A 26,576-nucleotide genomic window follows, 5' to 3' on the forward strand; every position below is an offset into this window, starting at 1 on the left:
GATAAACTACAGGGGGGTTTTTGACACGAACTTGTTGGAACAATAACAACACAAACAACTTAGAACAATAGCAGCACAAACAGCTTAGCATAATTGCCTCTTACATTTGTTTCCAATACACATAAGAAAATACTTAGAACAACAATACATATTTCATATAACTACTGTGAACCAAGAATTTTAATCAAAACTACCAACATACACAACAATACTATCATGTACTTCAATAAAAATCAACATGCAAAGCTTCCATTATCATTTTCATCATTATTAAGCCCTAAAGCAAGCTTCAATTCCCCCTCTTCTGTCCAAATCGAAACACACCATCAACTTCACATTATATAGTAGTGATAATAATGACAGTGGCATATATTAGTCATATAAATTAGCATATAGAAGGAATAAGATTCATAGTGGTGATCAATTATCATAAATTTGCAAGGAAAAATCATATTTTTGTTCAAAAGGAAAAAAAAAATCATATTTTTGTTCAAAAAAAAAAATTTGAAAAAAAAATTAAAAAATATAGTCAATTACCCCCCTCTGACGTGGCATGCCTTTTCTGACCATGTGGCAGTGCCACGTGGGCAGTTAACTGCCACATCAGCATGTTGGATGGAGGAAATTAACGGAGGGGGGTAATTGACTAACGTTTATCAATTTCGGGGGGGTAATTGATATTTCGTTAACTACAGGGGGGTAATTGACGCGCCTTGCAATTTCGGGGGGGTATTTGGCTAATTACTCATTCTTTAAGTGACTTTTTATTAAAAAAATTATGTTGAAAATGAGTTGCTCAAGTAAAAAATTGTTAAAAAAAATCCTTGGTTGTGTATGTATTACGAATTCATAAATATAAAATCAAATCAAATCAAATGAAAAACTCCACCTTTATTTTTTATTGTTTAGGTGTTGTTTGAATAATGATCCAATATTTGAAATAATATTTTAATATTTATTTATTTTTAATAATTCTATATAAGCTATTTTATTAAGTAAAAGTAAGAGTATAATTAACAAATAAAAATAATGATTGATATATTATTTTAAAATGATAAATAAATAAATGAATAAATTAAAATTTATTTATTTCAAAATGTGAATCAAAGAATAAACTTGGAGATTACTCATCATCATGACAATAAAATGGTTATGAACTGGTCTTGATCTCCAGCTGCAGAAGTCCAATAATTTTGCTCAATACTTTGACAATAAAAAATGAAACCAGCGACACATATATTGTTCAAATTCATTATGTAATCAAAATATATGCCACATTAAAGAATAAGTTTCCTATTCCTTCTACACCACTTGCTAAAAGTCACTGCACAACAAAAATGTATAATCTTTTTTTCACCTTTTAACTCCAATATACAGACATGTTCTATAAGAAACTAAGTGCCAACATACTCAAGTGTAACTAAATAAATAAAAAAAGAAAGAGAAAAACCAAAATAGCATACCCTACTTCAGTTTTGATCTAATCCATCCTGAATTGTATGCAAATCATTAACTTCAGAATTTGCATATCTTGAAGCTGCAAATACATAAGCTGCTACAGTACCAACAAGAACCGAAAGGATGGCAACAAAGAGCTGAAAGTTAGCTAGCAACTCGCCGCGAATCTCACTGTCAACTGAATTACACATGATCTTGTTGTCCTTAATCTTGCAACCATCTGGTATCATAGGGCCATAAAGAACAAAAGCAGTTTGATAGAACCATATGCCTTGCAGCGCTAAAGCGATGCCGTTGCATAAATCGGCTGGAAAGTTGTTTGGAAGAAGGGCTCCGGCAATTGAAGATAAAATGCATAGTCCTATTTGGAAGACGAGGAGGGTGTGGTAATAGCCCTCGAGACCTTTATGTGATGTTGAATGAAAGGAGAATAGAAGATACTCGGCGGAAAATGCCATGGCAGCTAGGAAACATAAAATACCTTGTTGCAATGGAAGAAATCTATGCAAGAAAAAAACGGAGAGGAGTATGGTCAGCAAGACAAATTAAGATGCATGAAAGAGAAGCTGCAATTAAATTCAAGTTCTGTTCTTTAAAAGTTAATGCAAGGGAGAAGAAGTGTGTGTGTGTTTAGTTAAAGATGCAGGATTGTGACAAATGAAATACAACCTCGCAATGCATAAATTTGAAGTGACAAATGAAATACAACCTTGCAATGCATAAATTTGAAGTTATTGAATAAAATGAGCAGTATCAAATATTTGAGAATCGAATTCTGAAATGTGTGTGAAGAATGTGTACATCTCGCAAGAAATGTCTATTCATGAGACAAGCCTTGCCTTCTTATTCAGTTTATTTCTCACAGTAAATTAGCTTGAATTGTTTGATTATTTTTTCTCTTAAACTAAATGAAAGAGTTTCAGCAAGCCGCAAAGAATACACCATTTACAGTCACACAAAAAGCTAAAAGTGAAACTTTTTTTTATATTGTAATAATACAGTAGAGGATACAAGGCTGCTCAAGAACTAACATATCTAGTGGACACGCAGAAACACGATCAATTAGCAAGAACACTAATTTAAATAGCTTTCTTTAAAAAAACATTTTTTGCAGCGGCAACAACAAATACGGCTACGAAAGCATATATGATCATCAGATACACTGCAGAAGCCACAATGTTAACTTTTAGAGCCAAACTGCCTACAACATGGACTTATTGGAGTTTTGCTACATGATTTGTGGGTTTCTTCTGTTATCAATAGCATGACAGATCTATCTTACATTTTTATTAACTGTTTTGATCAGAATTCAAAACAATAAACTTAAATTGTTTTCGACAATACAGCGTTTAAAATCCAATTTCACTTGAAAGTAACTATATACATAACAACACTACGACTACAAGAGTAACATTTAACCACTGAAGCTTCGTTTTAACATTACTCTATGTCTCTATCTTTTGTTTAATTTCCACAGTACATCGGATGAAATGGATGCGAAGGGAAATTTTAACTCGTACTAGCAAAATAACTTGTAGGATAGTGCATTATACTTTGTCTTATGATTATAAAAAGGGAGTGAAAAAAATTAGGATGATTAATGTATTGATGTTCTAGATGGAGGATTCGTGCCTAAACCTGAGGTCCATCCATACCACAAAGGAGGTCCCACGTCAGAGTATTGTCAACCACACAATTCAGTTGCATAGTTTCCGGAAAGAAAAAAAAGGATCTAGATTTTCCCTGAAATTCAGAACTATGCAACTGAATTGCGTGTCAAGGAAGCAAAAGACACTATAAAGCCCTATCTAGAACAAGTCATTATTGTTCTGCAATACACTATTTAGTACAGAGTGTTGCCAAATAGTGGCTACACTGATGCTATAGCACTGTAGCACAGCGGAATATGAACAACGGCTATTTTATACGATTCCCAATTGACAACACCGTCTAGAACACATCTTACTTGAGTATTGGAGCACCTATCTATGATTAATCATGAGAAAGGCAGTCTTGATTGATGAAGAAATTTAAACTATATCAGCCTAATTTATTCTATTTAAACAGGCAGTGAAAATTGATGAATGATTGAAAGCAACAAAAACGCGATAAACAAGAGAGAGCAATAGATGAACTAACCTGGTTTTTTCGCTAAGTAGAGCAACAACACCATAGATAAAGAACATAAGAAGCATCCCCGAGTGCTCAAAGTCATTCATATGAGAAGGATTAAGTACACCACCAACAATTATCTTGAGGTGAGTTGAATACAAAAACTCAACACACAAATCAATAAAAGCACCAATTGCAACAACATAGAGCTCCAAGTACTTTAGCCTCCCATCAAAACCCGGTACAGGATTCCACGCTCGAACACGAAACGTCTTAGGATTACGTACATATCTCACTATAGAAGCCCAAATATGCCACACCCCAACTACAAAAAACAACGTCCCCGGCAAAGCATGACCCTTGAAAGATCCCATTTTTCTTAATAATATTTACCACTCTCTTGTACTTAAATCAAACTTGCCCTTGAATGATTTCTTAGCTGTACAAATCAGATACACAATCTCCAAAAGATATCTTCTATATGAACCTATACCAATTAATTTTCAAACATCAAATAGCAGCCTTTTTTGACAGAATATTTCTATATGAACCATAAACTTCAAATTTCAAGGAACTAAAGTATGCTTTTTCTGAATCAGATCTATCTAATATGCAAGAAAACTACAATTTTTACTACTTTCTGATAAAACTCAAATGGTTAAAAGTCTTCTATTTTACAATTGAAACCAATAATAGTGTCCTTGAATTTTTTCAAGAAACAAACAAAACCAAGATTTGTTAATTAAGCAATCCTAATCAACTAATTAATCACTTGAAAAAGACAGTTTCCTAAAGTCAGTCAACCACTTTTTTCATTTTCCAAAGGAGAAGAAATATAAAAATCTTCAAGTCTAATATCTATACAATGAAGAAAAAGTCAAAACTTGGGGAAAAAACAAACAAAAAAATCAATGTGAAGAGGAAAATTATAGAAGCATGGAGATCCATTGAGAAGTATGAAAATTTTGAATTATCAGAACCCAACAAGTTTAATCCATTTAGTAGTAATAAGTGAATCATAAAGTACATTTTTTTGAGAAAGATTGTGTGTGAAGGAAAAAAAGTTAAGATTTTTATAAGGTTACAGAGAAGAATAATTAAGAACTTTTAGATATGAATAATGGGTTTGTAAAAGTGAAGAAAAGAAAAAAGAAAGAATGATGATGAAAATGAAAATGAAAAGAGGGTTACTTACAATAGTAGTGATTGGTTTTGAAAATGAAAAGCTTCGTTCTTCAAAATCACAACAATATCAATGAATGATTGTGAAGGTTTTTTTTTTTTGTTTGTGGGATCTGAAACCTGAAAGTTTTTCTCTTATTTGGTTTAATGGTATGTGAAATGAAAAGGGAGGTAAAATAATAACAACTAGTGATTGAATTGCCCAAAAGGGTATATATTAGTATAGGAAATTTCCTATGTCAATCAATATGTTCTTTCCTCGCTGTTTTTGCATATGGGTACGTACCAATCTCAATATACTATATTTTTTTGAAAGGAATCTCAATATATAAATATTTTGTTCGATAGACAAAATGATAAAGTCGCCGTAAATCTGAAGTGTCGAAGTTTGAATCTTGATTATGATGTCTGTCATATCCTATTATTGGTTAATAGGATATTAGTGATTTTGTGGGTTTATTTTTTGAAAGGTTTTGAAGACCATGGGTATGAAAGACTAGGTGTATATTATGATATACATTTGATATATTTTTTAAAAAATAATGATAAAAAACGTATATTATATGTTCGTGTATCATATCCTTCTTTTATCATTTAAAAATATTAAATATACATTAAAATATAAATGGTATGCTCGAAATTTTTTCCATCTAAAATCATATGATTTGAAATGTATTTTAAAAGTTGGTTACTTCCATAAAAGACAATTAAATTAATTAGAACTATTATTATCAACAAATTATCACATTGATTTGTAAGATTTTTTCTTTGTTAATTAAAGGATGTGGTCTCTTCACATGGAAAGAGATACACAAAGCCAATTTGTTCTTTTTATTTGCGTTGTGTTTTTTTTTTTTTTGAAAGATTTGCGTTGTGTTTTGGTGTGCTGTATTTTAACTGCCACGTAGTTTCGTGTATGCATTGCAAGTTTCTAGTTTTTCAATTCTCACATGTGTCGTCGTGCTAGATTGATGCTCAACCGTATTGAGCTCTCAGCAGTCATGTTTTGTGAGTTGTGACTAAAACAAACACTCTTCATTTTAAGAATTTTACTTCTTTTTTTTCCTTTTGAACTTGTTCATTCCCACCCCCAAACTTTTAAAATTAACCCCAACTCAAGTTAACTTCTGAATTAGTTTTTATGATTGTCCACTAATTACTCTTAATTTTAATAATTAACTTACTTTTAATATTCTCTCTCGTAATAAATAAGGATACAAATAAAATTAGCTTATAACACATTAGAATTTGCAATCTTTATACTAACAATTTAGAGTTTTTAAAAATAACCTATTCCAAAATACTCCCCTCTAAAGATGTCCACATAATCATAATCCTACTTGGCATTTGTTCCAAAAAATTCTCTGAATTTTTAATACAAGCTTAATAATTATAATTATTATTAAAAAACCATTTTTTATTAAACATTAAATTGTACATAAAATACATAGTCATGTTTTGCAGGTTATGATCCTTCAGTCTTCCGCTTACAACATTGCTTTTTTTTTTTTTTTTTAAGCAAAGGATAAAATAAAATAAATAGAAAGAAAAAGATACAGAGACTGGGGGGGCATGAGACCTGACCCAGGAATAACCCTAACGGGAATACATCGTTATAGAACAGTCCAAAGTGAATCAACTCTAATCTATCCTAGCAAATATTCACTAATCAAAAGCGCAACCCAGCGAACCCGCGTACGGGTGCGAAACCAAGTTACAAAAAAATATGAAAAGTAAACAACTGCATAGAACAACTAGAGTTTTAGGTATGGCGAATGGATCGACCGCCAACACGGTAGCAAAATCCAAGTGCCAACAGCTCCCTGATGAACAGCAAGCATAAAATGCTCTTTCGAGCAAAACAACGCGTAAGAACTCAGATCGAGGGATGAGTCCAATACGTCAGTAACCCAGACCCTTTCGGGTTAAACGAACCAGACCCTTTGCGGGTTTTAGAATCACACACCAGTCCCTAACGAACAAACGAAACAATCCACTGCAAAAAGGTCAGATACGATACCACCAGTCTTTGATCTGCAACAAAACACAACACAATACGATACATAACAATAAGAGAAACAAACAGGCAGCAGCAACAAAAGCAAACAGCCTCCAAGAACCCCTACGGTAGCAGCGAAACCACAGCCATGAAGTCTGCAGATCTCAGCAGATCTGAGCAGAAACCAGACATCGAAAGCCAAGCAAGGAGAGGACCACCACCTAGAAACAGCGTCGATCCACCACCAAGGACATCACAAACCACCGCCTGGAAGAAGCTTGAAGGCAAGGCTTAAACCACCAAAACACACCTGCGAACCAACAACAACACACAGACACCACCGAAACCCAACCGGCCAACCCAAAGGAACAACCAATCCGACTCCGGCGACAAGGCAGTGACAGTGCTGCCACCGAACAACGACGACACCACCACCGACCAGCTATCCGGCTAGAAATGGAGCAACACCAAACCAAAACGTGCACAAAACCCAGGACCAAAGGAAGAACAGAGAAGCCAATCCAGAGCAACATTGCTTTGGATCATATTTTCAAGTAATAATTGTTTCGATTAAAATTTATATGTTACATTAAAAATTTGTATGTTGAAATCAAATAATTATTAATATAATTATTATTCGATTAACATTTATATGGTACATTAAAAATTTGGAAGGTTACAAAATTATAATAAATAACTTGAATAAATTATATTTTGAATTTTGGTCCGTTACACTATGACAGTAACCTACTAATTAAAAATTCAATTGTAGTAATTAGTTTTAAGGTTATATAATTAATTTTTATTCGTTACCGAATTATATTACTTAATATTAATAAGATATTATTAAATTTCAAGTGTTATGAAGTTACTTTTTTATAGGTTACATGAAATATAATCTAATCGTTTAATGCATATTTTATAATATTAAATACGTTGAGAGTATTAATTTTAAAACTGTCAAATTAATAATTAATAGATATTAACCGTTATGATTCTATTTTTCTATATAAATAGTAGCGTTTTTGGGTACGAGTACACAACAATCACAAAATATAGTTCTTCTTTTTTTGTTCTTTGGTTCTTTTATATATATATATATATATATATATATATATATATATATATATATATATATATATATATATATATATATATATTCTAAGTTATTTTTGTAATTTTTTCTATTGCAAAGAAAAATGTCTACGAAACACGACTTCATCTCTGATGTTTCGCCAAGAAAACAATCGTGGACATTGGTGTTGAGGGTTGTTCGTGCTTGGTTTGTTCAAGATTACAAAAATAAAAAACTACCATTTTCTATGGAGTTGGTTCTAATGGATCGAAAGGTACTTTTTTTCATACCGTTTTTGTTTTTGTTTTTGTTTAAAGAATAGTGTTTTAATCTTTGTTATCTAGGGTGATCGAATAGGTGCGTTTATACGAAGAATATTGATCTACAAGTTCAAGGAGCAGCTCCAAGAGGGAATGGTTTTCACGATTTCCTCATTTGATGTTGCTTGCAACAGTGGTTCGTATAGACCATCACACAACGAATAAAAACTGAATTTTACAATCAACACAAAAGTCAAAATATATAAATCAACACAAAAGCCAATTTGTTCTTTTTATTTTGACGGCAATATGGACTTTTTATTTGCGTTGTGTTTTGGTGTGCTGTATTTTAACTGCCACGTAGTTTCGTGTATGCATTGCAAGTTTCTAGTTTTTCAATTCTCACATGTGTCGTCGTGCTAGATTGATGCTCAACCGTATTGAGCTCTCAGCAGTCATGTTTTGTGAGTTGTGACTAAAACAAACACTCTTCATTTTAAGAATTTTACTTCTTTTTTTTCCTTTTGAACTTGTTCATTCCCACCCCCAAACTTTTAAAATTAACCCCAACTCAAGTTAACTTCTGAATTAGTTTTTATGATTGTCCACTAATTACTCTTAATTTTAATAATTAACTTACTTTTAATATTCTCTCTCGTAATAAATAAGGATACAAATAAAATTAGCTTATAACACATTGGAATTTGCAATATTTGACATTTTGAAGGAATACTTTTTAAATTTGGGATCGTTAAATAGTGTCTCGGGGGCACTCGTTAACAAGACCCAAATAAAAAAGATCGGAGAAAGTGTAATCGTAGATATTTATTTTACTTTCATCCTAAACACACCCAAATAGTAAGTTTTCATTTTTTTGTAAAATAGTAATTGTATGTTACAGTGTATGAATATTGCCCCCATAATCTAAAATTTCTGGCTCCGCCACTGATTTCCTGCATTTAGGCCAATACTAGCGGACCACACTTCAAACACACATTTCTTTCCTTCTTCACCTCCAAAAAAACAAATTTCTACGTTCATCAAACGTCAAAAAACATGTAATGTATCATTTAACCTATTTACATTCTGCCATTTTTTCTGCTAGCTACATCAGTTTGGAGCCCTAGACGTAGCGGAAGTTAACTTATGATGAGGTCAGCGTGAGTTAACTTGCGCTGGGATGCAAGTTTGATTTTTGGTGCCTTTTTTTCCTTAGGCTTATGTAATACAAGTTATTTATAATCTTTTTCTGTCATTTTTAATTTGTTTAGATAGTGATGATTGAAAATACGATAGATGATGGTGTTGAGCCTAAACCGTCCATCATTGAAGCTTTTGTTGATGTCGAACCTTCCATTGATGCTTCTGTTGATGTCAAACTTTTCATTGAAGCTTGGGTTGAAGTGAAACCTTCCAATGTTTCCAAGCTTTGTGACAATGAAGTAAACACCGTGTCTTTTTTTCACCAATGATAGATGGCGAGTGTAACGCCCTATTTCTATTAAAGCGATAAAACATGCGAATAATACAATTATTCAAGAAATAGACGCTACATCTCAACAAAATCCAAAACAACATGCATGTATAAAATGTCTCAACAGTCGCAGCGGATACAAATCATACATCTCCAAAACATACATGTCATGATAACAAGATACACCATCATATAAATCCTCCAAATCCCGACAAGTGGGTAAACCTCAATAATAAAATAAATCCAACAAAAGCATAAAGACACCGACAACCTAATCAGAGCCTAAACCTACGACTCCAAAACGATAACGGAGATTAGCTCCCGCTATCCAAGCACTCACCAAAGCGAACTACTCCTGCACGGCGTCTACCCATCCATACAGACAGGTAGGCGGTCAAACCACTGGGGGTAAGCTTTACATCAATCATAATCAACATATGAAAACATAAGCATTTAAGGATTCATACATATCACATATACATAACCATCCCTCCTAGAATACTAGCATCACATGATTATTAACCCCCATTACTTGCGCTTCAAGCTATCACATTATTATTATAGCATAACAGACATATTTGATCTTTAAACAAGTCATCGACAAGAGTTCATCATTTATCAACATCAATCAATGAAAATATTTCTCACCTCATTACTCATCTAGCATACTTAACTCAACAAGTACAATTCATCATTTCAAAGTTATAAGCAAGCAATCATCATTATCAAGAGTCTCCACGTCATATATACATATATATACATATACACTTCTCATCTCATCATTATTATCAAAATAGTTATCATCAAATTGATTCACCAAGTGTATAAGCACAAAAAAGTAATACATGCAATTAGAGTATAATTCAATTATTCACAACCGTCAATAAAATCCACCAATGTACATATACACCAATCCACATAATCATAACATTCACCGAATTCCACCAATGCACAAATTCATCAAGTCACATATTCAATTATGACACGACTCATCAATTACTCAAATGCATGCAATGTTCTAGACTCTTCTAGATGCACGCGGTACCGTCACCAACAACGTCTAGGCCGTCATCCCATGATGCCAACTGCACATCATATGTAAGAGTACACCTCCTCTTACAATTCAACTATGTAAAAGTACATCTCATTTTACATTTCAACATATGACTCAATATGATTATGATGCATGGACATACAACAACGACCCGATAATACACAACTTCAACATAACAACTACCAACGACAATGTAAAAGTACACCTCCAATTACATTGACTAGCTCAACAACATTTGCATTATCAAGTATTCATGTCCACACATTCAACAAATCACAATTCAAATAAGAGTCATCAACATGGATCAACATACATCAACATCAACTACGCAATATATCTTAACAATTCCATATACTTCTCATAAGCCAAGTAAGTGGAACAATACAACACTTTATGATAAACAACATATTCAACCATCGACAATCATTCACGTATCCTTAATTAATCATATAAGACTATTCACGAAAGATTTATAAGGTAATCGGCTCAAAAGAACCATTTTCACCAAAGTTCGTCTATCATTCTACCAATTTCAAAATAATTGAAGCAATTGAACCAAACCAAGTAAACAAGATCCAACGCCTCAACTAAGTATACCTCTAGGCCACATATAAGTGCAGTAGAGAATAAATTTACGTTTCACCAACTAAATACGACAAATTCATGAGAATCACAAAGTTCGTCTCTCTTTATCACTTTTCAAGAAATTCCCATTTTCAAATCATAACAAGTTAGATCCATCACATCATAGTTTAAATAACATTAAACACCTTAATTGAACTCATAAAACTCAAGTTTCGAAGCTTGGAAACAATCCATAAGGTTTGGGTTGACTTAGAAATTGTTATGCGGAATTTTCATAAAATTTCACTAAGACCTCCTTGGAGTATTTTCATCATAACTCAAAAACCAAAAATCATTTTCAAGTCAAACTAAAGCCACTGGAAAGCTAACAAAATTATCTAAAACTTTCATGTTTACACCGAAGGCCAATTCAGAACAGAAACGTGTGAAAAAGACGCAGGAACGCGAAACAGGGGATGTTGCCGCTGTGCAGCTCGCCTCAGCGAGTAAATCGCTCGCCATGGCGAGTAAGCCCACAGGGAGCACCTCGTGCTCACCTCCAACTCGCCTCCAGCTCGCTGTGGCGAGTTGTGACAGTCCTATTACGAGAAAAACCCATTTTTCACCCCAAAATCTCAATTTTGACTTACCAATGCTCAAATTTGATCCCAAGGTTTGTTTAAACATTTCTAAACATGAAAAGACACTCAAATTCATATAAAACTTGCACCAAAACAATCCTTTAAACAAAATCACCATTTGACCCATTTTCATGAAAACCTTCAAGAACAACACAATTTCATAGCAAGCTCAAAGATTATGATCACCCAAGGTTTCAATCATCAACAACAACATCTCACAACATCAACAACAACAACCAATCATGAATTCATCACAATTCATCAACAACGACATCTCATATCACCAATTTTTGGGCAAAAACACAAAGCACACATATATACATAACTTGAGCATGTAATTTCATCATCAACAACTTAATTAACATTCAAATTACATACCCAAACATTGCATCAAAGCATAAGCACGAATTTCACCAATTAATCCCACAATAATCAATTATACAATTAAGCACTTATGTAGAGAATTAGGGTAGAAGCTACAACAAAGTGATTATGATTAAAGTCTAACCCCCTTACCTTAATTCTTCACCAAATCAAGCCTAGACCTCACTTTAGCTCCAAAGACTTGATTCCTCTACCTTCCTCTAGCTCTCTCTAGCTTTCCTTCTTCAAACTCTTTTCTCCTCTCTTGCCCTTTCTCTCTCTACCTTTTCTCAATTGTGAAAAATGAATATGTAAACCCTATTTTCTCTAAACACTAGAGTTTATATAGGCTCTACATAATTGGGTTCAACTCACAATGCCTTAATGGGCCTAACCCATTACTAATTTAATTCGAAATGTTTCTACCCACTTAACGGTAAAATGTAATAATAACGGTCACTTACCAGTTATAAAATAAATTACTACAACCCCCTGGTAACTTAGTAAAATAATAATAGTTCTCACTAAGCTCTAAAATTAATCCTCATCAAAATTACTAAATTACCCCCTACTCACAAAATGACCAAAATACCCCCTGAGTCCAAAATGACCAAAATACCCTTCTAACACCGAATTCTAACAATCCCAACCAAACATACACATACAGAAGCAATTAATAACATATGAGCACATATAAACACATATAAAAACAATTAAATTAAATCTAGTGAAAATCGGACTGTTACAGCGAGCGCGAGACTATTTGCTTAATTGGGTTCGTCGACAAGCGGTGACAAGATGACGAAAGTCCATAAGAGGTGACAAGACAAAGATGCAATACTTGGTTACAGAGTTGGAGAAGAACATATATGTTTATTTCACCAGGGCAAACTGTGATGATATCACTCTTGAAGACATGTTTTTTGCTCATCCTGAATCTATTAATTTGTTTAACACTTTTCCGACTGTTTTAATCATGGACTCCACTTATAAAACCAACTTGTATAGAATGCTGTTATTTGAGATAGTTGGTGGTGTTACCTCTACCAACAAGACATATTATGTTGCTTTTGCTTTTCTAGCTTCTGAAAAATAAGGTAACTTTACTTGGGTTCTAGATATGTTAGTTGGTCTTTTATCCTCAAAACTCAATATGCCTAAGGTGATTGTCACTGACAGGGACACTGCTATGATGAATGTTGTTGCCAAAGTTCTCTCTGAAACTATCGTTTTACTCTGTCATTTTCATATTGAAAAAAATGTAAGAGTTAAATGCATCACGACTGCAGAATCAAACTGAAGCCGAAGAATGTAAAAGTTGATGGGAAAGATAAAGAAGTGAAGGAGTTGAAGACAAGTGACATAGTTAACAACATCACGAGAGCTTGGGATGATCTGGTTGAAACTTGATGAACCAAATTGGCAAGTGCGCCAAATCGTAACAAGTAATAAAGTAGTAAGTTTATCGTTCTCCACATGGATTGTCGTTCAACTTAACAACTAGCAAAACTTATTTTAGAAAGTGAAATTAAAAGAGATTAGAAAGGGTTGCAGGGTTTAATTGCTCCATCCAATGCTATATTAGGTTTGCGATTCAAATGTTTAATGGCGATTAGGGAGTCCTTGAATCCCTCACCTGTCTTTGTTGGAATGAACTTAGTAAAACATCAGTTATGTGACGTCTACTTATGATTTAATAAACTAAATACTTATTAACCATAACGACAGCATGTGCGGTAAGATAACTTTGTTATTATTACTGTGTTACTGGAGGGACGATTTAGAAATTATGAAGTTTCATATTTTTTTTTTTTTGTCTTAGATGAAGTGGTAACCCACTGAAATTAAATCACACACAACTGTGAGGTCCCGGGTTCGAACCCGGGTCACGACGTCCGGCCTTGCAATTTTGGCATTTGCCAATTGAGCTAGGACTTCTAGGCTGAAGTTTCATATTTAATTTCATTAATTATAGTTGGAATTGCCATGAAAAAAAGAAGAATTTCGTGTTGTCAATCCTACTAATCTATTCAAATCAATTTTCAAGATTACCGATACATATTTTCCGTTGAAAAAGCATTAAACACAGATAAGAAAGAATTAAATCAGACAGGAGAAAAGCATAACTGAATATAAACTTTATTAATTGAATCAAACAAAGAGGTTTAGTTGCACATGGAAATAGACATCATAACCAAACAATATAAAAACATACTCTATAGAGAAAAAGAGGAGGATGGAGATCCTTTGCCTTGGAATTCTGATGCTTAACCCTTGCCTTGAACTGCTATCTTTCTAAATGAATAATAATCTGTGCAAGGATCTTTATTTATAACATAAGATTACTTAGGATTTAATAGGTCCAGCTTGGAAAACAAGCAAATTATCGTTTAAGTTCGTGTCTGGCGCAAGGGCGCATACCCTCACGTACAGGAGCGCATGAGGTAGTAGCAAATGCTGCCTCATGCGCATGGGCGCATCTGGCAGACTCTCATGTGCAATTACTTGCGTTTTCATCTCATTTTCAATCGCTTCTCCATAAGAAAACTCCTAGGAACTTGAAATGAAATTTCTTCATCTTGTATTGTCTTCAAAGACCTTTTCAGAACCATTGGTATTCAAACATCATATCCTTGATCCTTCACGTGATGTTTTGATTTGCCGATTTACATGATTTTTTGCTACAAAACACTTAAAACACCTATGGAGTTGCATGATTTAGGATAAAAGTGAATTGCAACGACTCGAGTGAAAACAATACAGTATGTTTCCTCAAACCATTCACAACTCATTTAACTCTAATCTTATTTATCTTTAAATGCAAAGAAAAGTACTAAAATCATAGCAAAAAATATCATATGATGTCCCGTCATCACAACCCCAAACTTAAACTGTTGCTCCTCCTTAAGCAACACAATAACAAGAAGTTAGAATTTACATGAATTTAAAGAATAAGAACCTATCTTTCCGGAGATTTTGCTCAGATTGTTATTCTTCCCACCATCAGACTTAACCAGCTTACCACTTCCATGCAAGCGGAACAGACTTAGAGAAGATAATCTTACTTTCAACCACATACAATTCCAAGATACACGTATATACCTCCTAAAGTCAGTGGGGTTGGTCAAGGCATTTGCAACACTCCAGTCGTCATGTGATTGTATCTTGCCATGAGATTGAAGTAATTTTAAACAGACATTGAAGATATATATCATCACACACATATAGAGGTCTTTTTAAGGTTATAACGTGGCTGAGGTTAAGGCAAAAACATTACCGAAGACTGTTTACATATTTCCGATGGCCAATTATAAATTCAAAAATAAAATAGGCGAAAAACATTACCGATGACTTTAAGCTGCCATAAACTTGAAAAAAAATCGTTGAATTTACAGGCGGCTTAAAGCCGCCACAAACAACAAGAAACTGCCGCTAAGTGATGAAAAACCGTCGGAAACAACAAAAAAAAGGTTTTTTTTGAGCAAATTTTCGTCGATTTTAGCCTCCGCTAATGATGAAATAACCGCTAGAAACTTCTAAGGGATTTAAACTGTTGACTTACCGGTAAATCCTTGATTCTCTTGTAGTACAAGAATCAGAGCAAAAAATAGCATTCTCCATTTCTGACTCTACGCAGGAAACCTTCTTGAAACCAACCATTCCCCCCTCCTACACTTTCCCTAACACCACACAAATCCTTCAACTATACTGATGCTTGAGAACCTCCTCCCGTGACACATCCACCCTCAACCCCATATTATGCAACCAACACTTTAAATTGTAAGCCGTCTTGATCATCATATAACCTCCAACCCCATTTTCTTAACAACGTCAAATTAAACTCCATAATTGTCCAGACCTCAATCCACCAAACTCCTTATCAAAACAAACCTTATCTCAATTAAACGAATGAATTTTTCAAATTTCCTCACTCGCACTCCATAGAAATGATTTAAAAGGTGATTCAATTGTAAAAATGATACATATAGAAACTTTGCATAAGGAAATAAAATAAACCGAAAATAAAAAGAAAGCAAATTTAACATAAACAGATATCTAAAATAAATTACTTTATTTTCAACTCTATTTGATCTAGAAGCAATTTTTCTTTCAATTGAATTTTAACTTGAATCAATTTTTCTGATAGCATAATTTAACATGAAAATTGTTGTTGACACATATGATAGGGCTGAAAAACACATGTAAAAGACGGAAATACCCCCGCGGCAATTAACTATCGAAGTAATGAACTGGCTGCAGTTAACTCCCGAAGTTCCTTCGGTAGTAAATTGCCGACGAAAAAAGGAAAAAAAAAAATCCTCGGCACTTAAGTGCCGAAGAACTCATCAATTTGCTGATTAACATACTCTTTCCATGGTTCGAAGAAATCGAGATGTAATTTGTTGTTTAACATACTCCAAGACTTTCACAAAAATAAGAAATCGTGATGTAATTTGTTGTTTCACTCATGAGGAATGAAAAAGAAGCCTGATCAAAATTATTTGGAACATAGGTTGGAATTGATCATCATTACATAACACCATAGTTGATAAACATCGAAAATATTATGAACCAAAGAAACACAAATTAAGTATTTAAACATAAAACCTTCAACAACAAATAAAGTATTTCAAAAAAATCAGGTTGATGAGCTCTTCGGCACTTAAGTGCAGGGACGGACCCAGAAGATTTGAGTAGTGAGGGCAACATATGTATTTTTTTAAAAACATAAACATACATCATATAATTGGTTTTGGTAATTTTTTATACTTTGGAAACAATAAATGATTTTTTCCTTTTCAATGTTATTAAAAACCTTTCAATTCTTGAAAATATTCATAGTAGAGAAAACTCTTTCAATAATTGCAATTGTCACATTTAATATAAGAATCTTTATATAATACAAAAGCATACTTCTATGGGCAAAAGTACATGTGGCATCTTCACATTCTTCATCACATTTAATGTTTTCTTATCACCCAATCAAATTAAATTATGACTCATTTGTTTTTTTATTAGCCAATCAAGATGGACAATGACTCATTAAGTTTTCATCAACCAATCAAAATTGATCAAGCCATGATTTTTTTCCCTATATATAGACAATTTTTTTTTCATTATTTTCATGTGTCTCTTCCCCCATCAACAAATCATTATTTTTTTTCATTATTTTTTATGTGTTTTGAAATCATAGAAGTTTAATCACTTGGTCGTAGATTATGGGGTTGATTTTCTTTTTTATTTGTATCTAATTGTTAATAGATAATGTTACTTTCCCGGGATCTCATTGGAGAGCATGTGTCTACATTCTACGACTTCAAGATGTTCAACATCAACAATATAATTTTTAGTCAAGACAGTGTTTTGTATTTGATATAGAATCAAGATGTTAGAGTTTAGATACCTTAGGTTTATTGAATATTATTTAATGAATTTATATGTCGATAAACTAATCTCAATAAATTGATTTAGCATTTATCTATATCTATTTTATGAATTTTTGTCTTGCACAAAAACGTATATTACACGTGAACTCTTATTTGATGAATCCTACACATGAACTCTTATTTGATGAATCCTAATTGATGATTTTAAATACATCTCCGGACATGTTGAACATCATCATAAAGGTTGCATACAATTGGTTCACATCATCTAATTTGGATAAACCTTTTCTAATAAGAAGACATCTTAAATCATCATGTTTTACTATGACGGCTTTTCACTTATCATAGTTTCTTCAATAAAATGTATCAAAAGCTTCAATCAACCATTGAGCAATATACATGGTTTCTTTTTTATTTCTTTTGACCATATATGAGATAATACACAATCCTTTAAGTGTCATTTCATCTTATTTATTTGACAATCAATATATGACTTTTTCTCCTTTAATTTGTCAATTAGATAGTTACTATTAAATAATTTTTTTGTGGGGACTATTAAATAATATTGTTAATTTTGTTATCTACCCTTTATTATAAATATCATCCATTTGCAAGCAATTTCACCCACCATTTCAATCAAAAATTGTATTATTTTCAATCTTTTGTCTCAATGTCATGCCTTTTTTCTTTTTGTTTTTTTTTTCTTTCTAAGTTTCACGTATTTGGTATTTTTAACAAGCCAAAATGATTTTTTTTTTTTTGAGAAAAAAAATCCATTTAATATAGTTCTCAAATATAACACAAAATGAATTATATTAACACAAAATTTTCATGTATTTTTGTATACTTAATAATTTAATATAGTTCTCAAATATAATTATTTTCGCATTTATTAAGGATAATATAATGATAAAGCAATTTAAGAGTAATTAATATGTCATTTAAATTAGAATGATTATATAAAGGTTAAAATGTGTCATTTAATTATTTATAATGAAAATGCCTCATTTGGTGGATGAAACAGAAAAAAAATTAAATGATAGCATTAATTATAATCCTTAATTAAAGGAAACAACTAAACACTACCAAAAAAAAAAGGAAGCAACTAAACCAAAAAAAAAAGATGGAAACAAACAAATATTGAAGTAGTATATTATAACAAATAAATGGAAGACATTTAAAATTCAAATAGTTCGATTTTCCTATGTGTATAAAAAAAATGAATTATTTGAATCTTTTAACCTTTTAATTAATGTTTTATATTCATTTGTTTTAAGGGAATATTTAATTTACATAAAAAAGTTTTTGACAAATTCACAAAAAAAAAATTCATTAAATTTTGAATTTTTTTTTGAATGGATTAAATTTTGAAATTTATATTTTTATAATTTAAAATAATTATATTTTATGTGTCATTTTAATTGGGTTGATCCAATAAATATTAAAATTTGTCATTTAATAGGTCAGACAAATAATAGACTAAAAAATAAAAGGTTCTTTAAATAATAGTCATAATGTGGTAATTTAAATTAAAATGATTCTGTTAAATGTCTCATTTATTTAGTCAGATGAAAAAATGTTATTTAAATGATACCATTATATGATATCATGTTTTGATTCACTATTTTTGCTACTAATACTTAGGGGTGTTCAAAACCGAACCAATCCAAAAGAAAAACCGCTAATCGAATCAATCCAAACCGAAACCGCAAAAAACCGCATTTGGTTCGGATGTATTCGGATCATTTTTTTTACCTAACCGCATGGTTTGGTTCGGTTTGCGGTTTTCATTTTACCAACCGAACCAAACCAAACCAAACCACAATATAAGAAGAAAAAAAACTAATTAAATATATATCATCTAGATCAATACTCATAGAAATTCAATGGAAACTTTAATAAAAGAACATATTTTTTCTCTTATTAAGTTTCTACGTTGCTGCTTTTTCTATCAAAAATGTATTTATGTGCTACTTGAACTCTTAGAGAATGATTAAAATTTTAGTCTTTTGTATTTCTTACAAAATAGGATTACTTTTTGTCCACGTTTTAATTTGGTCTACGTAGTTGAAAACATTGTTGGATGAAAATAAAATTATAATGTTGGATGAAATTTAAAACATTCCTGAAAATATGTTGTGTTTTAGCTTTTTAATTTGATTTTAAAGTTGAAAACAAAAAAAATATATTATTGTCTAAAAAAATCGCACCAACCGATCCAATCCAAACCGGATTGGTTTGGTTTGGTTTGGTTTGGATTTTATTTTAAAAGTCAACCGAACCAAACCAAACCACGTACTTATTTATCTTGCGGTTCAGATGACTTTTACCCTTAAAACCGAACCAAACCGCACCGTGAACACCCCTACTAATACTAATAATAGCATTCCTAATCAAGATTGGTTTTGCTAATAATGAGCTGACTCAATTTCAAGGGTGTGGATTCAATCTCCGCTATTAGCGTGAAGATCTCTTTGACAAGGGATCTCTAAAATTTTTGTAAGTGCTTATTGAGTCATGAGACATGTCCTGACCTTGATGTGTCCTAAATTTTTTTTATGTAAAATTAAAGTCTATTTGCCAGATTCTAAAGGAATTTTTTTGTCAAATAATAATAACAAAGATAATTTAAAAGGAGAATCGAATGATATCTAAAATTAAATTTTACCAATAACTTGGTAATTTTTCAAATTTCAATTTTACGAATTTCCTACAATGTTTATCTTGATTTTTTTTTAAAATTATGTCATATGTTTTAATAACAAATGCACGTAATTGTCAAAAAAAAATTAACAAATGCACGTAAATGTGTTTTAATATATATAAAAAAAAAACTTTCTCTATTATAAAGATTTGGCTTCAGAGAATGCAAAAGTACACGTGTACATATATGGTGCTTAAGCTCACTAAATGTTATCAAACTAATCCACATCAGCATGTACATTTTCAGTTTTTAATGAGAAAGGAATGCATTAATATGATATTTAAGATTAGACATTTATCATATCATTAGTCAACTATGCATTTATCCTATAAGATATCCATACATTGATGATATCACAAAATTAAAGGGGTAATTGATGTTTTTCTTTTTTGAGGGGAAGGGGGTAATTGAGGTTATTTAATTGATTTTTATTTTATAAAATATTGTTTCTAACTTTCAACATTTTCACACTGTTTCAAAATTCAACGTTCATTCTAAAATTTGAAATTCTTCTCGAATTCTCAAATTCCTTTTTCGTTGAGTGGAGAGTATGGTTTTCGATAGTGTCCTCCTTCAATATACGTTGATATCTAAATGTAAATTTTACATATCATATTTGTAATTTTTTTCTAAATTAAAAGCACAATTTAAAGAGAATATATGACGTCTCAACTAGACTTTATTCATTTTTGCTTATATATATTATATTATTAAAAAAAGGGGGAGATACAAATACAAATTAGGGGGACATAAACCTACCCCAGTAAATCCACGCAAAAGTGTAGGTCGACCGTAAACGGATAATACAAAAATTTAAAACAACACAAGTGGGTCAGCTTCTAATTAATCCTAAAACTAATCAATCAAATTATTTCCCTAATTTATCTATCATATATTTTTTTTTAATAAGCATGTATTTTGTCAACTCAACATATCACATTAGCGTTTTTCCATTTTTAGATTCCTCCAAAGACCAAAAATGAAGGAATTTAAAATAACGCAAAAAAATAAAATGATTTTTTTATATTTAATATAAAAAATTAAGCTAATGATATTAAAAAACTAACAAAATATTTCGTCATAATGTTTGAAGTTATGAGGGAGTCTTCAATGGGTTGGATCTTCATATTTGGCTAAGAGAAACCCCACAAATGAGATTGACACACCCCTAAAAAAAAAAAGGAGATTGACACCACATCTCACTTATATGTTACTCAATATGTACTTTTGCATCTAATGTGTAGAAGTTTAACTCACACACGACACATTAACATCTCTCCCTTAAGCGTGAGACTCTTTGTATCTATGATATGGTGAAATAACCAAATAAGGTCATTTCGTAGAGAGATGTTTTCACTCATTTATTTCATGAGAAGAGAAAAAATAAAGTAGAAAAAGAAATCAGATGAAAAAAGAATTTGAACATGAGAGAAAAAGTAAGGGAGAATAGTGAGTTGTTGGTAATTTTACGGGTTTGTTAAGTTGAAGAAAATTGAGATAATTTAGTAATTATGCTATCAAAGTATCAAACTCAATAAAAAGTCAACATCAATTTAAAATGTCTAATAAACATCTACAATTTTCCTTTTTCAGATTCCACCAAAGACCAATAGTGAAGGAATTTGAAATAATAGATGTTGAATAAAAATATATATTGCCTTAACAAAAAAAATTGCATGAAAATGAATGACGTCCAACATCTAAATGTTAAGATTAAAAATATTAAAAAAAACAACACGCAAAACTAACAAAACAAATTATCATAATGTTGGAATTCCCAGTGTAGCCTACATTAGGTTATATCGTAACATTATGCTAAGAGAAACCACAAAAATTAGATTGATACCACATTTTCATACAATTTTTTTAGTTCATATCACTTATATGTTATTCAACATCTTCTCTTTTCTCCATTATAATTTTAACTCACATTTGACATATTAACATCTCTCTCTCAAGTGTGCGAGTCTCCACGTCTGTAATTATGTGACATAGGCAAATAAGGTCAAATGAAGGCACAACATGGTCATAAAGATGGGATGGTAGTAATTAAATAGAAGGAGGTTTATATTTCTTACTTTTATGAGAAGAGAGAAAGGAAATTGAAAAAGAAAGAAGATGAAAAATAAATTTGAGATTGAGATAAATGATACAGGTAAAAAAAAAAGGAGTTGTGTATTTGTCGATGAGGTTATAAGAAATAAAGTGAGTTGCTGGTAATTCTATAGGTCTATCGAAGAAGTTTGGTATTTTTGGGTAATTAATTTGCCAAAAAATTATACCTAATTAAAAAACACTACAACATTTAAATCTTTTTAATAAGCACGAATTATGTCAACTCAACATTCTACGTGAGAATATTTCTATAGTTAAATCCAACCAATGATCAAAAGTGAATAAATTTGAAATAATATAGATTGATTAAAAAATAGTGCATGAAAATGAATAACATCCAAAAACTTATATTTAATATAAAAATGAAATAAATGACATCAAAAAACTAACAAAATAGTTAATCATAATGTTCAGAGTTTTGAAGAAGACTAAAATAGGTTAGAACAACACATTAAGCTAAATGCGACTATAAAAGTGAGATTGACACCACATCATCATCAAAATCTTAACACATTAGTTATATTGATCATCTCACGTATCTATTTCTTAACAATTGACACATTAACATATCTTTGTTAAATGTGAGACTCTCTTCGTTTGAGATCTGGTGACATAGCCAAATAAAGCTAGACGAAGGCAAAACATAGTAAAAAAGGTTGGTTGATGGTGGTTTCATGGAAGGAGATTTATGTTTGCACATTTAATGAAAAAGAGAGAAAGAAAAATAGAAAAAGAAATAATATGAAAAAGAAATTTGAACATGAGAGAAATGATAACGGAAAAAAAGTAGTGTGTGTTTTGTCCGTGGAAATATTAAGAAAAGAGTGTGTTAGTGATAATTTGATGGGTTATTTGAAGGAGTACAAGATTTATGAGTAATTATTTCACCAAAAAATAGACTCAATAAAAAAACTCCACATCAATTTAAAATGTGTAATAAACATGTACACATGTACTTTATCAACTCATCATAACATATATGTAGTTTTCTATTGTTCAATCTCATCAAAGATCAAAAGTGAAGATATTTGAAATATAGAGGTTGGATAAAAAATTGAATGAAATCAAACGACATCCAAAAATATATATTGAATATTAAAAAATTAAGATATTATATTAAAAAAATAAAAAAATTAAATAATTCATCATAATATTTGTAGTTATAAGGGAGCCTACAATGAATTGAATCATCACATTTGACTAATAAAACTCCAGAAGTGAGATTGACGCCACATCTTCACCTAAAACCTCAAGACATTAGGCATATTATCAATTCATTCATATGTTGCTCAATATATATTATTGCATCCAAAAGAGAAGTTTAACTCACATGACACATTAACATATCTCCCTTAAGGTTAGGAATCTCTGTGTATGTGATATAGTGAGATAGCGAAATCAGATCAAAGATACAACATCGTAAAAAAATTTGGTTGGTGGTGGTTTCAGAGAGGAGTGTTTTGTTTGTTTCTTTCATGCGAAGAAAGAAAGTAAATTAAAAAAATAAAGAAGATGAACAAGGAATTTGAACATGAGAGAAATTACGAGGGAACAAACTAAGGAAAATATGTTTTACCCATGAGAGTATAGGTAATATAGTGAGCTACTGATAGTTTATGGATTTGTTGAAGGCGTTGGCGATTGCTGGTAATTATGCTACCAAAATATTAGACTCATTAAAAAAATACCACATCAATTTAAACTGTCTAATAAACATGTATTTTGTGGCCTAACACATCTATATTTTCCACTATGATTCCACCAAACACCAAAAGTAAAGAAATTTATAGTAACAAAGGTTGAATAAAAAAAATTGCATGAAAGCGAATGACATCTAAAAATTAAAATTTAAGGCTAAAAATTCAACAAATGACAGCCAAAAACTGAAACAAAAAAATCATCATAATATTATGTCTTCTGTGGAAGCCTACAATGGGTTGTATCATCACATTAGACTAAGACCAATCATATAAGTGAAATTGATATTGCACCAATCGTAAGATATTAGATATATGAGTCACCATACTTATATGTTGCTCAACATCTATTCTTGCATATAATGTGAAATTGTTACTCACAGTTGACAAATTAACATCTCTCCACTAAGTATCATAGTCTCTGTATACGTGATCCACTACCAAGAACCGCTCCCCCACAATGTTGAACCGAGATATGATATCGTCGTTGGACCTTCAAGGGGAGACATCACTGGTGTGGATCAACACATTGGAGAAAGAACAACGACACAGGTGAGAATGATACCACATCTTCATTCAAAACTTTAAGGTTTAAGTATGTGTTTTTTTCCATTTGTTTGTTGTTCAACCTCCACTATTTTATCAAATCTTTAGCTTTAATCGATACATGATACATAATAATATTCTCTATGTCAAGTATAACCAAATTCTAGCCCGTGCTTGGCACGGGTGTCCAAACTAGTAACTCTTAAAATAAATATATCAACGAGTATCCAACATGTTTTCTCGTCTACGCTAACTTAATAGAAAGATGAATATATATTTATAATATTAGTCAAAATACGTATATTACTTATAATAGATAAAATGACAAATAACTAATGAAATCCACACACACAAGTGGAGGAGCCGAGGTTCGAACTTCGATCACGATATTCAATCTAATAATTTCGGTATTTTTATCGGTTGATTTAGGATATATAGACAAAATATGTATATTACTTTGTACGTATAATATTACATATATCATTTTTTTTAGCTAAAATAATAAGGGAAATCAATACAAATGATATTACTTAATTTTCTTCCCAAAATATAGTGAGGGCCCAGGCCCACAATGTGTGCAACCTGGGTCCGTCCCTGCTTAAGTGCCGAGTTTTTTTTTTCTTTTCCTCGGCACGAACTTCGGCAGTTAACTGCAGCCGGTTCCTTACTTCGATAGTTAACTGCCGCAGGAGCATTTTCATCTTTTACATGTATTTTTCAGCCCTATCATATGTGTCAACAACAATTTTCATTTAACATAGACAATTTTTACTCATTTTCTATAACAATGTTTTTTTTTTTGGTGGTGGCCGGAATTCAAACCCCAAATCTTGCAAATATTATGCATTGTCCTTACCAACTGAACTAAGCTCACGAGGACCTATAACAATGTTCTAACGACATGATTACCATTACCATGTCCTTATTGTTTGTTCAAACTCTACCATCTGCCAAACTATCAAAACAAGAGCCCTTCATTTGAAATCTCAACAACGTCACACTTTTTTGGCTGTCCACACACGCACACCACACCCACACGCATAAAATCAAATTAAATTCCAATTCCTAATCCCACTTACACACTGTGTACCTTCACAAGTTAATACCCAACTCAAATCCAACAACCACACACAATTACCACAAATCTGAATACAAACAAATTTTCAATCTCCTATAAATAACAACCAAAATATCAACATTAATTAATAAATAAGTGTAATAACAAAAATTAGATGAACACAATAAAATCTATAAAATTTGTTTTGGTACGTATTTTCATTCAATTTTTCAACCCCATGCCATATTTTTATATTAATTTATATATATCCGTGTATATATATATATATATATATATGGGTTATGATAGAAGACACCTTTTGTGAAGGTGTCTTTTATCAAGTTACTCTATGAGCATTTGTTAAAAGACACCAACTACTTTTTATGAAGGTGTCTTTTATCAAAGTTATAACTAAAAAAGTGAAAATCACACCTTGAGGTGTGACTTGATAAAAGACACCACACTACTTTTTATGAAGGTGTCTTGTAACATAACCCTATATATATATATATATATATATATATATATATATATATATATATATATATATATATATATATATATATAAATGTTAAACAAATTTTATGTATGGGGCACCGGTGTCAAACCAAACTACAATTTATTCAAAAAATAATTTCAATTGTAGTTCGGTGACGAAAATCTACCTAAAATATTTGATCCTTTTTAGATCTCAAGTAATAATCTTCAAAGTGCCACTAATTTACACGTTGAACTGATCTATAGAGTTTTATTTCCACTTCAATTGTGCTTAGTTAGTGAGTATATGATAAAATTGATCTTTCAAATAAGTGAAACATTGAACCAAATTGCACTTTCGATAATGATCATTCTCTAAAGAAATACTCATATCAACAATGAAAATTAAAT

General features: G+C 31.4%; 1 protein-coding gene across 1 annotated transcript; it reads right to left on the reverse strand.

The window, feature by feature from the left end:
* Positions 1–1,239: 1,239 nt before the first annotated feature.
* LOC146920554 (uncharacterized) lies at positions 1,240–5,050 on the reverse strand. The gene is made up of 3 exons (XM_085713981.1): positions 4,766–5,050; positions 3,598–4,057; positions 1,240–1,959 (listed from the first exon to the last, which is right to left on the reverse strand). Exons 2-3 carry the CDS (start codon positions 3,942–3,944, stop codon positions 1,470–1,472), a joined length of 837 nt encoding a protein of 278 aa, XP_085570107.1. The 5' UTR covers positions 3,945–4,057; positions 4,766–5,050; the 3' UTR covers positions 1,240–1,469.
* Positions 5,051–26,576: the final 21,526 nt, after the last annotated feature.

This window comes from Medicago sativa, chromosome 5 (genome assembly GCF_051527215.1).
Source record: "Medicago sativa cultivar Bolivia chromosome 5, Bolivia_mono, whole genome shotgun sequence".
In the NCBI taxonomy this organism is placed as follows: Eukaryota; Viridiplantae; Streptophyta; class Magnoliopsida; order Fabales; family Fabaceae; genus Medicago; species Medicago sativa.

Excerpts from the sequence above, each read along its gene's own strand:
- LOC146920554 (XM_085713981.1), bottom strand. The coding sequence starts at position 3,944 with ATGGGATCTTTCAAGGGTCATGCTTTGCCGGGGACGTTGTTTTTTGTA. Across the intron at positions 1,960-3,597 it reads CTACTTAGCGAAAAAACCAG|ATTTCTTCCATTGCAACAAG; the intron begins GTTAGTTCATCT and ends TTTCTTGCATAG.